Genomic DNA, 17,193 nt, shown 5'->3' on the forward strand with positions numbered 1-17,193 from the left:
TTTACCAACCCTAATAAGAAAGTACTTCTCTGCTGAGCCTCTCTGGCAGCTTCTATTTGTGCATGAGATGATATTCATGCACTGCATGAGTTTTCTGAGGGAAAGAAGTTGAACAACCATGGTCGTATGCAGTAAGCAGTTTGCAAAACCGTCATCTGCTACCCCAACAGTCCACTGAGATGGGGCTAATGGTCCATCATTACACATGTATCTAAAAGTGTTAACTGGAACTTAGGGCACAATTACAATTACGGTGGGACCGCCACTGTCTGACTGTCGGTGGCTGTCCCACCGTCATCGGACCCTGCAGGTCCACCCACCGCATTATGATGGCTGGTGGATATTGGGCTGTCAGAGAGACCGACTGCCACAGATCCAATGGGCTCAAGGAACCTGTCAGACGGCGGAGGGACTGCAATCCCTACAATGGTGGCAGTGCCTGCTCAGTCACCGCCATAGGGATTACAATGTCCCTTTCCGCCGGCTGTTTCATGGCAGTTAACCCGTTAAGTAAATGCAGGGTGAAAGGGACTTGGGGGCCTATAGATGGCCGCCCTTCCCCCTGGACCTCCGATATGGTGCCCCCCTACATATCCCTGCACCTGGTAGCAGGCACTGCATGGTGCGTGCCACATAGTCCAGGGATATGTGTAATGTTTTTATTTTGGACTACGGTGTGTGCTGCAGTCCGCAGCACATGCCGCAATACAAAATATACAGATTGCGACCGCTGTGATTGCAGTCGCATCTTAATCCCAATGGCGAGACCGCCGACAGCTAGCAGGTCGGTCCCCTTCCCGGCCAGATGGTGGTCCGACCACCATCATAATGAGACTCATATTTTGGGTCTTATTGGTTTTAAGGATTTCAGTGAGGTATGTTTCATTCATCATTACTGAGTATATCCTTCACTGTACAGCGCCATACGATTTTCTTAAGTGTTGCTGTTATCAGAGAAAAATCATTAATTGATGTAATCCACTCTCGTCACCTGTGTCTATATTAAGCATGACCTAGCCTTAGGAACATGTTTTTATACCCTATCTTCTCTACATTGATGTATTATATTGAAGAAATCTAATCTGCCCAACAGATTCCATTTTCATACATGGCTTTACTACAAGAGAAGGTGGCATTTCCTACATTGCAACCCTCAGCTCCCTGAACCTGTTCAGCAGTTCAAAACGCAAGGATCCAAAGGCAGTGGTTACAGAAAACTTACACCGCTTGGCAAAGGCTGCTGGGTTCCATCCAGACACATACCGCCCTGTAAAGGTACGGTAGTTGATAATAGTGCCAATAAACTGTGATATCACATACTCCTTCTTTTACAATACCAATGTTTAAAATTAATACGAGTTAAAATATTACTGTGTACTGTTGAACATTATAAAAAGTTGTAAAAAGGATAAAAGCATTGTCATACGATGCAGTGAATAATGCAAACCGTTAAAACAAACAGATTTTTGTAAGATAAAATCGTTTTTTGGCAAAGAAATGTATTCATTAAATATGTCAACCATCGGTGTTTCCACCCTGATCAGAAAGAATGGATATTTCCTCCCTATCCCTTTCACCTATGGCGTCTGACTTGTGGAGTTTAGGGTTTAATACATTATCAAAATGTAAAAGACACAGCAATATATGTACTTTTCATAATGTCTGAACATTATATGTGACTAAGGTACAATGTACAGAGACAAACGACATGGCTGTATTATAAAAGTAAACACTAGTGAATAATAAGTCAGTGCATGCTATGGCACCAGTGCCTCATTTGTAAACCATAGTGTTGCATTTGAAGTTGGATAAGAACTTTGAGGACTTCTAGTCTGCCACTTTCTCTATCCTTTTTTTAATTATTGCAAAATGTTACATTGTTTTCTTCCCTTTTTTATAAGTCAACTTTCACCTCAAAAAAGTACACGGTTTCTAACCTGCTGTCTTACAGTGTTTGCAATTCAGTTTTTGAAAACGTGTCTCGTAATTGAACATTTAAGTGAGAGGAGCACACTGTCATATATTCCATCCCCAAAAAGGCCTGCTCTCTAGCCTGGTGGACAGGTACTCCATCACGACGTGATAGAAATCCTCTTCTCCTTATTTCAAGTGTATTAGGATACAATGCACTTTGTAGAAAATTGGATGACTGGTTCGGTTCAGGTAGGTGAAAACCTACTCAAGCAGCATCCACAATCTCCGTCATGGTGAAACAGAAGCAAACCTCAAATTAGCCCAAGCTTAACCTTCTGGTAGCTTGGCACACAGCAGTCAAGCTTAACTTAGAGGCAATGTGTAAAGCATATATGCAGCATTTAAAACATAATAAAGTGGAAACACAATAGAAGAAAAATACAACCCCAATTTAAAGTAACATTTAAATAATTACTTGAGACCAAAATGACAATAGTCCAATCAATAGAACCTGAGATATGCGTATTTAAGTGAAAATAGTGCCTAAAAGCACAAAGTGCCAACTGTGGTTATCCGGTCTCACTGGACCGGGATAAAGTCAAAAGTTCATGCCGACTGCAATGGAGCATGGGCCCGCTGAACAAAGTACCTGAATTCCTCTTGTCGGATATGCATCGCGATGCGTCGGTTCTGCCTACAGGAGCGCAGCTGGGCTAGCAGAGCACCTTCAGGCCCACTTGCAAGGGTTCAGGAATGGGGTGGCACCACTTGGCGGGATCAACACTCACTGGAGATTGATTCCAGGTGCTGGGTTCAAGTTGGTTGGAGCATTCTCTGTCCCTTAGGCTTTGATCAGGAGGCCAGCCAACTTGACCTTGGGAGTCACTCTGGTGGACCTGGGTTTAAGATGCAGGTCCAGACCGTCTTACTTGGGTAGCAGGGCAGCAGAGCAGTTCAGTAGTCCTTCTGAGTCTTTCCACCCCCAGAGGTGCTTGGATTTTCCTACCTCCCTGTCCCTGGCCCCAGCGTGTTTAGGGTCACAAAAGACTGGGGTGAAACCCTTTGTGAGTGTGCTCTGGCAGAGATTTTGTGATGTGCCAGTGTGTTAGCTGATAGCTCCACCTCCTCAAGTCAGAGATGGCCCATCCTCCCAATACCAATTCCCCCTTTGTCTCACTGTCTGTGAGTAATACACAAATGGCAACTGCCAGGTGCACCTAGTCATGTGACCCCGGATACAGGCTGCATGCACCAAAATGGTTAGGACAGGCAAAAGCAAATTTTCTAGGTGTGACTTAAAATCCGACTTTACCTTTAAAGAGAGTTTTAAATTACAATTCTTTAGACACCAAACTCAATATATCTACTAGCTCTCAAATTGAATTTTAGCACTTATTAAATGTAATAAGGTAACCCAATGTTATCCAATGAGATTGGTGCGCCTTGCAGTAGTGAAAAAACAGAATGTATGGGGTTTTCAATACTAGGTCATGTAAAATTTAAAAGTACAAGTCCAACTTTTAAATACACTGCATCCTGCCCTTAGGGGTGACTTATGTTTATTCAAAAAGGGAGTTTAGGCATGGCAAAATATTTATTTTGCCAAGTCGAATTGGCGGTTTAAAACTGCATACAGGCTGCAATGGCAGTCCTTAGATATGTATTAATAAAGACACCATAAGTGGGTGGCAGAATTGGAGCTGCAGGCCCACTTGTAGCATTTAATTTACAGGTCTTGGAGGCATGTGGTACCACTTTACTATGGACCTGCAAGTAAATTAGAATCAATCATTTTTATTGTGCGGAGAGGACATCTCAGAACACAGCCCAGCTGCCTACATCAACTTGCCGGCAGGGCGGATACATACAGCAAAGACACAGCGTCTGGGTCTACACCCCAGAGGTCGACCCCGCGTAACTGGAGAAATTCCGCCGCCCCACCTGAGTTACAGCCACCGCATTTATAAGGAAAAAACCAAAAGGAAACCGGAAAAACAAGACCTCCCCCTCCCTAGCCCTGTACCCGTCCAAAACCTCCCTCCCCCCACCCTCCCACACTCACCCTACTCCGCATCAGCTTCTCTACACCCCAATTGCCCCCAGGGATCCATCCACTCATCCTGACTGCATATCATGGTCCTTCAAGTGACCGGTGTGGCCCCTACAGGTTCCAAGGGTATAAATTGTAGGATTTGCAAGTACTTCGGACATGTCACTTCCCGAAGGTCTTTGGACAATAGCTGTAAAAACGGACCCCAGAGCCTAGCATACTCCGAGCCTGTCCCATCAATACCCAAGGAGAGGCGCTCGATAGCAAGGGTATGCCACAACCGTTGGATCCAGTCTCGGGATTCAGGTATTGCCAGGGAACCCCACCGGGCCAAAAGCACCTGTCGCGCCGCTAGCAAAGCCAATGTAATTTGTCTGCCCCTGAGTGAGCGCAAAGGGAAAGATTTAGGATGGGGTAGCCCCAATAACGTGTGTTCAGGCAGCCGGGGCAGTGTAATCTGAAAAGCAGCATCTAGCTCGTCAAGCACTTTGGCCCAGTAGCGTTCCAATTTTGCGCAGCGCCATAGCAAGTGAATCAAGGTCCCAAACATCCCACACCCCTCCAGCAGAGGCCTGACTTCGCCTTGTCCCACATCTTGATGCGCGCAGGGGTGTGTTACCAATAGGTCGCTGTTTTGTAGGCTGGTCAAGTCCCTGTAGTGTTAGAAGTCATGTGGTGCGCTCTATAGAACACGTGCTCCCATTCTTTGGTCGACAGAGGACGCCCTAACTCTGCTTCCCAGCGGACTTGCGCTTTTGTACGTTGCTTCCGTGAGCAGGGCAGAATCATCGCGAAAAGCTCCAAAATGAGGCCCCAGTCATCTTTTTTGCATACCAGCCAATGTTCAAAGGTCGTTAGCGGCCACGACATAAGGGCCACATTGGCTGGGTGAGTCACCCAGTGCGTCACTTGTGCATGGTAGAACGCGTCCTCCTTGTGCACCTGAAACTATTCCGAACGCAGCGTAGGAAACGGGATCAGCCCGTCGAGATCGAAGAGCGAGCCCACCCGCTTGCAGCCTTACTCTCGCCAGCGATGGAAGACCGGTGATGCACAGCCCAGCCGGAAGTCAGGATTATCTACTATGGTTGTCATTGGGGAGGGGAAGGAAGTCCATCCTTCACGCAGCGCCAGCTGATCCAAAACCTTTAGCGTTGGAGATGTCACAGGGGAGGAATACAGACCCCACGCCCTACGCCTGCGCGGCAGCCATAGCTCTCGCCAAATATTACATCCAGCAACCGACTGGTCCATAAAGTTCCAGTGCTTACTAGACATAGGCCTATTCCACTCGACTATGTACCGAAGGCAGGACGTCTGGAAGTATGCAGCGAGCAGCGGGAAACCCAGCCCACCAGCAGCTTTCGAGGTAGTGGTCACGGTAAACGCAAAGCGTGGCCTCTTGTGGTTCCATAAGAACTTGTTGAGGAGATCCTGAAGTCTCCGCAGCATGCCCGGCGGTGGACTCAGAGGAAACATCTGAAAAAGATAGAGGATGCGGAGAAGCACCGTCATTTTGACTGCGGACAATCTCCCAAACCAAGCCAAATTAAGGCGGGACCAGTCGGAGAGGGTCTTAGTAGCCTGTTCAGCTAAAAGGGTATAATTTAAGGAAAGGGTCTTGTAAAGGGTCGGGGCTAGCCGTATACCCAAGTATGTGATGTCTGATTGTACTCATTGGAAGGAAAAGTCCCTCCGCAGGTCCCCTACATCAATGTCCGGGATGGAGACATTGAGAATTTGCGATTTAGAAAAATTTACTTTAAACCCCGCCGCATTTTGGAAGGCAAGGAGTTCCGCGAACAGACACCGCAGAGAAGAGTGGAGGTTAGTCAAAGCTAAGATGACATCGTCCGCATACAGACTGATTTTATGGACATCGGCCCCGAAGCGGATCCCCGAGATATCAGCGTGAGATCGCACGCGTTGGGCGAAAGGCTCCAAATAGAGTGCAATAAGCAGCGGGGATAGGGGGCACCCCTGCCGCGTCCCCCTAGTAATGGAAAAGGAGGCAGATCGACACCCATTCACCCGCACCACCGCTGTAGGAGCTGCATAGAGGCACTGGATCCACCGCAAGAAGTTATCGCCAATACCAAAAGCCCGTAGCACCTCGAACATATAACCCCAGTCAACACGGTCGAATGCTTTCTCCGCGTCGATGGAAGGCAGAAAGGCTTGCGTCCTGGAGCGGTGTACCAGGTCCAGCAGATGAAGCAATCTCTTGGTGTTATCTCCCCCCTGTCTAGTTGGTATAAACGCCGCTTGATCAGGATCAATCGGAGGGCTAAGCCTTGCAGCCAACACTCCCGCAAATAACTTGGCATCAATGTTAAGGAGTGAGATCGGCCTATAAGAGCGCATTCCGTAGGATCCTTCCCTGGTTTGGGAATGACCATTATGGCTGCTTCAGTCATGGAGGGAGTTACCACCCCGGTGTCGAGGAAGGAATTAAAGAGGCGAGTCAGTATAGGAGCCAGCTCCTTACAATACGTTTTATAAAATATAGCTGAAAACCTGTCTAGCCCAGGTGATTTGGCTAATTTCAGTCGCGCGATGGCCGAGATAACCTCCTCCACTCGTATCTCTGCGTCCAGCGCCTCGGCTGAGTCCCGATACAGGGGTGTGACCCCAGACGATGCAAGATACTGCTTTATGCTCTCAGGTGTCGTGCCCTCCCACTTATATAGCGATTGATAAAAGTGGCGAAAGGCATTGACAATGGCAGTGTCAGTGGTGTGGGTCTGCGCCCGATGATCTTTGATTGCTTGGATAGTTTGTGACTGCACCCGCGCGCACAGCCTATGCGCAACCATCCTACCCCCTTTATCCCCGCATAGGTAGAATTTGTGGCGCAAGCGCAATAATGCATGCTCCACTCTATCAAGGTCCAGGTGTTTGAGCATACGTCTTTTCGTCTCCAGTTCTCTCCACACCCGTGGCGCCCCCGTTCTCTTGTGTATCGCCTCCAGGCCACGTACATCTCCCTCTAGCTCCGCATGCTTCTCCCTGCGCAGCCGAGCATATGTCGCCGAGAGCGCTATAAAATCTCCCCTTACCACTAATTTCAGCGCTTCCCAAATCGAGGCTAGCGGTGGGTCCTCTACCATATTTTCTGCCAAGTAAAAAGTGATAGTGTCACGAATCTTCGTCACCACATAGTCAGAGTGCAGCATGGAGTCTCGAAGGCGCCAACCAGCCGAAGGCGATCGGGCGCCACTGAACGAGACCTCTACGGATATGAGTGCATGATCGGAAAGGGAGTGTGGCGTGATATCCGCAGCAGACAAGTGAGGCAAAAAGGAGGATGTGGCTAAAAAGTAATCGAGGTGCGCATAGGTCTTGTGAGCGGCTGAGTAGTAGGTGTAATCGCGCTCTTGGGGATGCTGGACGCGCCACACATCATGCAACCCCCCCTCCGAAAGCCACTGTTTCCCTTCCTGTGACCAAGTGCCAGTTTGGCGTGACCGTTGCTCCGATCTATCCATCCCTCCCTCCATCACAAGATTAAGATATCCACCCACCAAGATCAGTGCATCTGGAGATGCCAGTACCTGCGCAAGGGCTTCACATAGAAAGGATTCTTGCTGGACATTGGGGCATAAATAGACCCTATCGTGAAGATCGACCCACCCCATTGCACCCGTACAGCCAGGAACCTCCCTCTGATGTCAACTACCTGGGAGATCCCCTTACAATGCATACGGGCACTAAACAGCAGCGCAACCCCATGTTTCTTATTCGGGCCAGAGGACCAAAGCTGCAGTGGAAAACGCTTATCCCGCATGCGTCGGACATCTTTAGAAAGGAAATGCGTTTCTTGTAAGAGGCACACATCACTATCTGCACTCTCCAAGAGGGACAGAATCGCAGCCCGCTTCACTGGGCTATTTAGTCCCCGAACATTAAGGCTCACCACTTTCAAATCCCTGGACATCCTTCATAGACCAGAGGAACCGCATTAACACCTATTACTGTGTCTAGGCCAACAATGCATAGCAGGAACAATACAACCCTCCGCAGAACCTCCCCCAAGACCCCTGGGCTTTTATGTGGAACCCACCCGGTTCTACCCATGACCCCCTTTAGCTGATGCAGAGCACCCCAACCCGCCCCTAACTTCCCCACCCACAGGTCCCCCCTCCCCCCAACAAGGAACACCCCAGAAACACAGGATCCAACAACACAAGCAAAAGTAGTAAACGATAGTCCATTAAACAGGCCCCGAAAGCAGGGGAACATGGCTCCAACCAACCCTTTACCAGTTCCTGATACAGGACACTTCCCCGAACAAGGACACAAAAGGTCTACTCATCTACTTCCTGTGAGCAGTCTCCTCCGGCGCCAGCTACAGGCCCTGGCAGGGCCTAGCGAAAGATCCAGCTCTCATGTGCCCCCTGGAGCGTCCGTCACCAAAGCCACAGACGCCACCACCGCTCCTCTCTCCCGCAAGCCCCCCGACAGGTTTAGTCGCCGGTGCCGGCCTGCCGACCCTCTGCCACTCCATAGAACGCCTCCGTCGCCTGTTGGGGGAACCGCTGGCTTCAGTTGGAGTCTTAGGCCGCTCCAAACCCAAAATGTCAAGGGCTGCTTCCAACGACCGAACCTGGATCAACTTGGCCTTCCATTTGAAGATAAGCCTGAACGGGTGCCCCCACAAGTAGGGAACACCCTGCTCTCTGAGATAGTTAGTGACAGGCTTAAAGTCCCTCCGTTTGACCAGGGTAGAGGCCGCAAGGTCCTGAAACAGCAGAGGGTGGTGATCTCGAAATTGAAGGGGAGTAAGGTCGCGTGCCTTCCTCAAAATCCGTTCTTTGAGCTGAAAATCGTGCACACACACCAATATGTCAGGAGGAGGGGCCTTGGGCCCTCGTGGCAGGCCAACACGTTGCACTCGGTCCATTTGAATCTCCTGCAGGTCCTCCTCGTTTAAGATGTGCCGAAAGAGAGCCTCCACATATTCCCGGTGGTCCGCACCCTCGCCTTTCCATGGAACCGCCCTAATCCGAATGTTATTTCGTCGAGATCTGTTCTTCAAGTCCTCGGTGTGGGCTTGCAGGTCCAAGTTCTGCTCTGTAAGGCATATTACATGCTGCTGAAGTCGATGTACGTCCTCCGCCGTCCCCAGATCGTGCTCCTCCAGCGTCGCTACGCGCTCCCCCACACTGTCCACGTCCCGCCACATCTCTCTCAGGTCAGACGCAAGCTGGGAATGCAGTTCCGTAATGTCCTCCTTAATAGCAGTAAACAATTCCAGCATGAAAGCCTTGGTTGATGGCGCCTCGGTGTCATCTCGGCGTGGGGACTTGTCAGCAGCCGGCGAGGTAGGCTGCTAAGTGGCTTTCTGGGTGCTATCTTTCGGCAGTTTGTCCTTCTTGAGCCTGTTCGCCGCCATTTTGTCTCCTGGGGGAGCCCACTAGCAGAGTAGCAATGGGGGAGCGCCAGCCAATGTCCAGTCACCCCTTACGAATTCGCCATCATTGAAGATCCACTCCTCCAGGTGCTAGTGAAGGCCAGGGTGTCGCGCCTCAAGGGCCCAGGTGGTAAATCACAGACAGTGGCAAGCGTTCTCGCGCCACACTAGGTTAATCGGGGCCTCCTGGGCTTCCGCGGCCCCCGACTCGCAAAATCCAGTGAAGGGAGAAGAGGCACTCTCCCACCGTAATCCCACTGCATGCCCGGTGGTCACTTAATGCCGCGAGGACCGACCCATAGCCCTCTCCACCGTCACAGTATCAGGCCCCAGTGAGCCAATTCCGCCACGATCTCCTCCGGGCCCCAAGCGGTATAAGGCTCTGCTCAGGCGGGACGCGGAAAGCTACATGGGCCCCACCGTCTCTCCCCAGGTGCCGGACACTGCCGTGGGGAATGCAAGGGGCGGAAGAAGGGCCCCCTTGCCTTCTCTAGGCCTCCACAATGCACTCCAGCCTGGGGGTCCACCGGGGTTCCCTGGTTCGCAGTTACTGGCTCATAGCCCCCCTCCGGGTCAGGGGGGGCACTCCGTCCGCCAATACCGGCCGCTAACAGACCCCTGGTGCCGTCCGCCGAGCTGCGGACCGAAGATCAGGCGTCCCCAGCAGTCTCTCCCCCACTCCTCACCTCTGAGGGCCATGCAGACACAGGGGAGAGGGAGTTCGCGCCTCCGGCGGGTGTCAGGCTGCTCCGGAGCCTGCGCTTGCAGAGCTGTCGTCCCGCTCAGCGCTGCCTTCTCCGCACCGACGACCCAGCGGCACTCCGCCGCCACTCTGTGCACTGGTGCCGCTCTCCCCGCTCCCAGCTAGGGTCGCTCCAACGCCGGTTCCCACACCACCGCAATCACCGCTCCAGAGCAAGGCCGGAGGGTCATTCCGTTCCTGATTTTACCAACCGACACCCGCCGCTGGCCACGCGGCGCTCCTGGCTCGCCGCTCGCCTGGGCCGCACCGTGCCTCGCCTCCGCTCCCCTGTTTTGAAAACAGTGGTCATACATAATTACAACATATAGACCAACATTATAAGCAATCTAATAAAACATGACATAAATCTACAGTAAAGGATAACAATTTGTTTGTGTCCAGGATGACAAGCCCAAAATATTCGAGATCAGATATAGACCTATTGTAACATAAAAAACCTAGTTGTGCAATTTCATATAAGGCAGATTCATTAGGGAAAGGAATCCACATTCCCCAACCAATCTATATAAAAGTGAAGAGAAGGCTTCTTCACGCAAGTATATATCTCCTGTCAAGAGCGGCAGGGTTTTGTTAAGACACGCAAAGGTTTCTTTAATGAAATGTGAGTATGAGTATCGGAGAGCTTACAGGGGGACACAATTGCCCGCAACTCACTCAAGCAGTTTTTGACCTGCAAAGGAAAGTTAAATTGCCATTCATTCAAAGCCTTCCCACAAATATAAGGTATTTTGATAGACTCCATAGTATTTCAAATGGTGGCTCTAGGCCAACAAGTCCCAAGAGATAAAACCTAGCACCAATCTTATAGCTTGAGTCATATCCTTACGGGCACTTTTAGTAACTTTTCATGCTATAATCCTCTAACAGGTACCAGTCAATTTGAGACTCTAGAGAAATCGTATCCTTACAAGCATTCAGAATGGGTTCAAGAGAGAATCTTCCATAGTGATTTTCGAACTGGAGGACGCTATTTACTGCAGAGACGATATATTAAGCATGGGCGTAAAATCCGTTCCGCTCGTGGATTTTGCGGATTTTCGGCAAATTCGCAATCCGCGAACTCTCGCAAATTTGCCGAAAATTCGTAAATCCGTGCGAAGCGGATTTTTTGCTTGGTCACACTTGCCAACTAGAATACTATACAATTTTGCGGCTCGCAGCGTTCACTTACCGTCATTCAGCGTTTGCAGAGTTGTTTTTCTCCATGTTTGCGTGTGCTGCGCCATTTTGGATCTTGCTGCGGGATCCCGCGGGAGTTTGTCGACGTCATCGCGGCTTGCCACCTTGCACAGCGAGAGTTTGGCAACGCGAGTACGTCATAAAGGCCCGTGATCACGCATCGCGGGAGTAAACACTTGCGAACACGTAGATGCGGCGGGCAGCGACAATCTCGCAATTGCGAGATTGCAAAATTTGCAATTTCGCACAAGAAATCCACCAGCAGGCAGCATAAACCTTGAAAATTATGATTTTTTATCAGAATAACTCCTCAGGTTGAAATTTGCCTGCACTTTTTTTTTGCAAGGAGTCCATTTTGTGGGGGGGGGGTAAGGAAGTGCCCCACAGTCTCCAACTTCCTGTTCCTGTCCAGCAGGCTCCTCCCAGTGCTTTCTTCATGTGCTGGTCACTTTGATTTGGATCTTGACCTGGAAGGGTTACTTTTTGTGGATGCTGCTGGATATTTGGATTTTTGCAAAACTGAAAGCACTCAGCAGGTGCAAAAGTTCAATCTTAACATTAGTAACCATTCCCTCTACTGCTTCCTGAGGGGCCCCTCCAGAGTTCAGTTGCCTACTTGCAACTATTCTATGACCCTGCTCTGACCGTCACAGCAGGCTCAGAGAATAGCTACAAGTATGCCAAAGGTCCTGCTAAAAAAAATTAGACTGCAACAGAAAGCAATTACAGATAAGGAAGCAGGTGCCAGACTGGAAGTTCAAATTCAGTGACACATTAATCAATCAGCCCCTAATTCATTCAGGTCAGTTGAGGCAGGGCAGGTGTGCTTTCCCCCCCATAATCTACAGTGATGAAACACAGGGTGGCATGGGTGAGCCAGAGGGTGGCAGTGGTGAAACAGAGGGTGGCAGTGGTGAAAAATAGGGTGCTGTGATGAACCAGACGTAGAAACAACATGGTCGCGACCGTTGCTACCCGACAAGTGAGTTCGCGTTTGCGAACTGGTAAAAAACCCTCGCGAAACGGCAGAAACACTTGCGAAACCAAAAAAAAATCCACTAAATTCGCGAGAGTTCGCGGATTTTGCGGATTGCGAATCCATAAATACGCAATTTCGCGGATTGCCAATTCGCAAAATTCGCCCATGCTTACGATATATCTTTTCATGAGATCAGATGGCTGTCCCCTTACATATTAGATTAGCATAAAAGGTCAATATATTTGTAATGCGTAATTTGCTCCGCTTTCATGAAAAAAAGTTACCAAGAGTAGTTATCAGAACATGAAGTGATAACTACGATCCTGATCTCAAAATAGTATTTTACCAATGAAATCAGTTTCAGTTGAAGGCCATCTGGGGTACAGTCCATTATGGTGAGATCTTCAGTGTAGAAAAGGGTGACCCAGCATGTATTTCTTCTGTTTTAGGAAAAAAAGACTAAATATTTTGGAGAGATGATGATAACAATCTACTAAATAAGACAAAAAGGGCAGAGGGCTAGATACAGTCTTGCTTAACACCAATGAATATTGGAATGTGTGCAGTCACTTGGCCATCAAGGTCAGTTTCAAACTGAACCCAGTTATCTTTATGCAAGAGCATTAGCACTGAAAGCAACCCATAGGAGGACATCCGTAACCTCGATTTCGCCCCAATAAAATGAACAGATCTGCATGATCCATCGCAACCCAAGAGTCCACAAAACAACACAAAGCTACCTCTCAGACACGATAGTTCTCCGAGTGATAGCCCAAAAAGTAAACAATGATCCAATGTAAAGTAATTAGGATTAAAAACTCCCTGCTCTGGGGTGGCAATGTCTTTATCCCTTATCCTATCTGATAATCTTTTAAAAACTAGTTTAGCATATATCTTTTCAAATATATCTAATAAAAGATAGTAAACAATAGTGCCTTATGCTGATCTAGGTCCTTTTAAGAGCTGGTCTTTTTGCTGTTGCACCTCTCCAAGGTGTGGGGATTAACCTTGAAGTAACTTTCAACTTAAAAATGGAGCAAACTCAATCACCCACCAACAGGGTTTCTAACACAATATTTCCAGTCACATTATTAACTCTAATGTCTGGGACTTTTTTCACCTTGCTGCACCAAGTTAATTACATATTGCTCAAGCAGCAGGTCTCCCCTCATAGGGGAACAATTAGCAGTGTTACACTCAGATCCTGGGGAGGTAAGGGGTTGGGACAAAGGGTCTACATCCATCAATCAGCTGTGTCACTGCACCAGGAATGAGCTATCTCAAGCCCACTGAACAAAGGAGGGAGCCCAGACCTCTGAAGCCAACACAGGAGGCGGCTCCCCTTTGAAGGTTTGGTGAGAAACGTCCTGGCAGTGATGTCATCTAGGGACAGAGCTGAGGCCCCAGAGAAGATGTGACCATTGACTCCTGGTTGACTTCATTTTAAATTCTCCCATCAGGCTGTGCAGGAGGGTTGGGACATTGGTGTAGGATGATGTGCACCCCAGGATAGGCTAGAGTTGACTTGCTTCTGAAACCTTCCACCCTCACTTACAAATACAAGGGGAGAGATGTTTGGTTGTGTTTTTTCACTGGTCTTTGGACCTGGAGGCAGCAGCCATGGACAACTGGAAATAGGAAACCCCCTGATGGCCATCTGGACTAAGTACTCTGACTACAGTTTCCCCAGGACCAGTGGGGCTCTCCCCCGTTCCAGGGAAGCTGGTCCCCTTATACCCCCAAGGACCAGTTGGGGGAGAACTGGACTTCAGTGCCAGGGAGGAGAAAAGCACTAGAGGAGAACAAGGCAAAAGGCTGGCGCAGGAAGTCAGTGGAACCAGCTTCCTACAAATTTCGGCACCTTAGAGGCCAGGATGCCTCATGAAAGTGCTCTAAGTGGCTAGGGCTCACCATCAGGAGCAAAATGAGCCCAGGATGGAGCAAAACGGCCCAATGGGGCCCAAAGATACAAGAGGACATAAGGCTTTAGGAGACCTGACAGACATTGAGCTAATATTTTAAAAGAGTAATACTTTCTTGATCCCGACACTCACTATTTTGACTTTGGTGCATTTTTCAAGTGGTTTTGGGAGGTTTGCCATAGTTTTGACAGAGCCAGCTATGTAGTTCAGGTGGTTCTGTCAAAACTATGACTATGACTATGGCTGGCCATTCTATGTTATCAGGAAACAAGGCCCAGATGCCCATAAAACAGAGATACATTGCAAGAGCCAATGAGAACAACTTGACAACACAAGTTATCATAAAAGAACAAAACCTTTGCTGGATTTTCAAACCTTTGACCCAAGCTAATCAGTGTCAACAAATTGTTTTATTGAATATCTGTGCTACCAGTTGCTTATCTCTAAACCCTTGTGCGCTTGTGGACTCATACCTCATCTTCCATAGGTACAGGGGCGAGTTTATCTTTTGATTGCTCTATCAATTCTCAATTGTAAGTTAAGTCATATTTTTTTTAAATATCACTGAATAAACATTGACCTTTGTTGTGTGGTACAACTGTGTCATAGTCTGCCTGGACATAAGTCTCTACCACCTTCTACTTTAAGCCTGACTATTGCATTACTCAACCATTGGATACTCAAATCAACTTGTGGCTCACACTTTACAGTCCAACTGTACATTTGAAACTGGGACACCAGTGACAAATGTCAGGGCCCAATATGGTTACTAGTCAGTTGTTACTGGTCATGCTATGACCTCATAGAAAAGGCCTGATGTGTATTATTAGTGCATGGCTGGTTTTAACCACTGATACTTTGATTGAACCATAAATAGTGGGTAAAGAAGTGTGGTCACCTTTCCACTGATTCCCTTTTGCCTTGAGCTCACAATAACAGGAAAGTCTTGATACCTCCATGTTAAATGGGAGAGGACACTCAACTCTACCTAGAATATGCACATCTTAGATGTAACTATGGGTGCACAAAACATTTAATTACAACATTTCTGGCATACCATATATGGTGAGGAATGTTGGTTTCTACCTTTGGAGTAATAAATTAATGGCCTCATGCTTACTACAGGTGGGTCTCGACCTTGCGTGGACACAGTGTGGCCAGTGGATAATGTGTCCAGATGTCTGGCATGGGGAGCACATGATCACTATGTGTGCTAGGTCCTGATTGGCTATGTGTTCCTAACTCAGGTGACATCTGTCTTTATCGTGTTTTTAGGAGTGCACATTACCCCTCTGGCCATGCTTGCTTTATTGGGGCAATCTCCCCTCACCAGTGTAATTTCTCCGCACCTATCTGTGGGTCTGATCAAGAGTTTCCTTCGAGAGTGTTGTCTGCCAGCTACGTTCTCGCCCACCTGTGACCCATCAATCAGTAAATGTGGGCCTAAGTCGCTGGGCCTTCCTGACTACATATCTGCAAGTCGAGGTAAATGTGGAGTTCAGAGCGGGCTATTAATAGAGACGAGATTTCATTTTTATCGATGAACGAATCGATTTCCATATAAAAATTATTTTGGAATTGTGCAAAAACAGATTAAAATAGTAGTGTATGCCAGCTGTAGCTCATGTTTACACTAGCGTGCCTAGTGTGTTTTGGGCCATAGTGCAAGGATGGGAACGAGCCCCCTTGGCTGCTGTTTGAATTATAAAACACCCAAATAATCAGGGTTCAGTGGCCCCCTCATGCCACAATACCTGCTATGCGAATGAAAGCTACACCAGGCTTAGCCACTCAGAACTCTATGTAGGTGTGGCACCAGAATATGGAGGCCTTAATATCATCTGACAGACATATGGTCCTAAATATCATACATAAAAAATATTGCCCATTGAAGATAATAACAGGAAATCTTCACCCGGCTATAATATTTATGTCAGACGTTATTTGTGTTACCTATATTCTGAAATACAAGTGTTAGTAGATGGATGGATTGGATCAGTGACTAAATATCGAGGGTCAGACTATCGACTGCCCAGAATATCGAAGCCAAAATATTGAGGTACAGAATATCGAGTCTCTATCTACAAACAGGCAAGGACTCAAATATCGAGTACAAAATATAGTTGTTAAAAATATAGGTAACTAAAATATCGAATTTTTAAATGTATTAAAACTAATATAAAGCAATTAAATAATAAACACAATTAAGTAAAACGTAGTTAAAATAAAGTTAAAAATCTTAAAATGTAAAAATAATAAATGTAATGTAAAAAAAATATATTAATTATTTTTTACATATATATATATATATATATATATATTAACTTAATAATAAAAAATAATTCATATTCTTAATTATATTTTTTTTTAATTATTACAAATATAATTATATATATATATATATATAAACCTATTATATAAATTAAAAAATAAATAATATACAATAATTTAAATAATCATATTAATATTTTTTAGGTAAATTAATATTCTACACTACATTAAATGTAACAATAATAAAAACGTTGCATAGCGTAGGGAATAAAATTAGTATTCACACTCCAACAAGTGGAAAAGTAAGGAATTTGTTGAATAGCGGGTATGTACAAATTACTATTCCACTTCCAGTGAGTGGAACAGTAGGGAAAGTGTCGGATAGTGGGTGGGTAAAAATTACTATTCCCACTCCAGCGAGTGGAACAGTAGGGAAAGTGTTGGATAGTGGGAGGGTACAAATTACTATTCTCACTCCAGTGAGTGGAACAGTAGAGAAAGTGTTGGATAGCGGGTGTCTAACAATTACTAATCCCACTCCAGAGAGTGGAACAGTAGGGAAAGTGTTTGATAGCGGGAATGTAAAAATGACTAGTCCCACTCTAGTGAGTGCAACAGTAGGGAAAGTGTTGGATAGCGGGAGGGTAAAAATTACTATTCCCGCTCCAGTGAGTGGAACAGTAGGGAAAGTGTTGGATAGCG

At 47.2% G+C, this 17,193-nt stretch overlaps 1 protein-coding gene across 2 annotated transcripts in view; it reads left to right on the forward strand.

Annotated features, from left to right (window-relative positions):
- The window catches only part of LACC1 (laccase domain containing 1), a 178,373-nt gene that overhangs the window by 41,601 nt on the left and 119,579 nt on the right, over window positions 1-17,193 (forward strand). For both annotated transcript variants that reach the window (XM_078657301.1, XM_078657300.1), the window contains exon 3: window positions 1,094-1,275. In XM_078657301.1, coding sequence (XP_078513427.1) covers window positions 1,094-1,275 — 182 coding nt within the window. The remainder of the gene's footprint in view (window positions 1-1,093; window positions 1,276-17,193) is intronic.

This window comes from Lissotriton helveticus, chromosome 8 (assembly GCF_964261635.1).
Source record: "Lissotriton helveticus chromosome 8, aLisHel1.1, whole genome shotgun sequence".
Taxonomy (NCBI): Eukaryota; Metazoa; Chordata; class Amphibia; order Caudata; family Salamandridae; genus Lissotriton; species Lissotriton helveticus.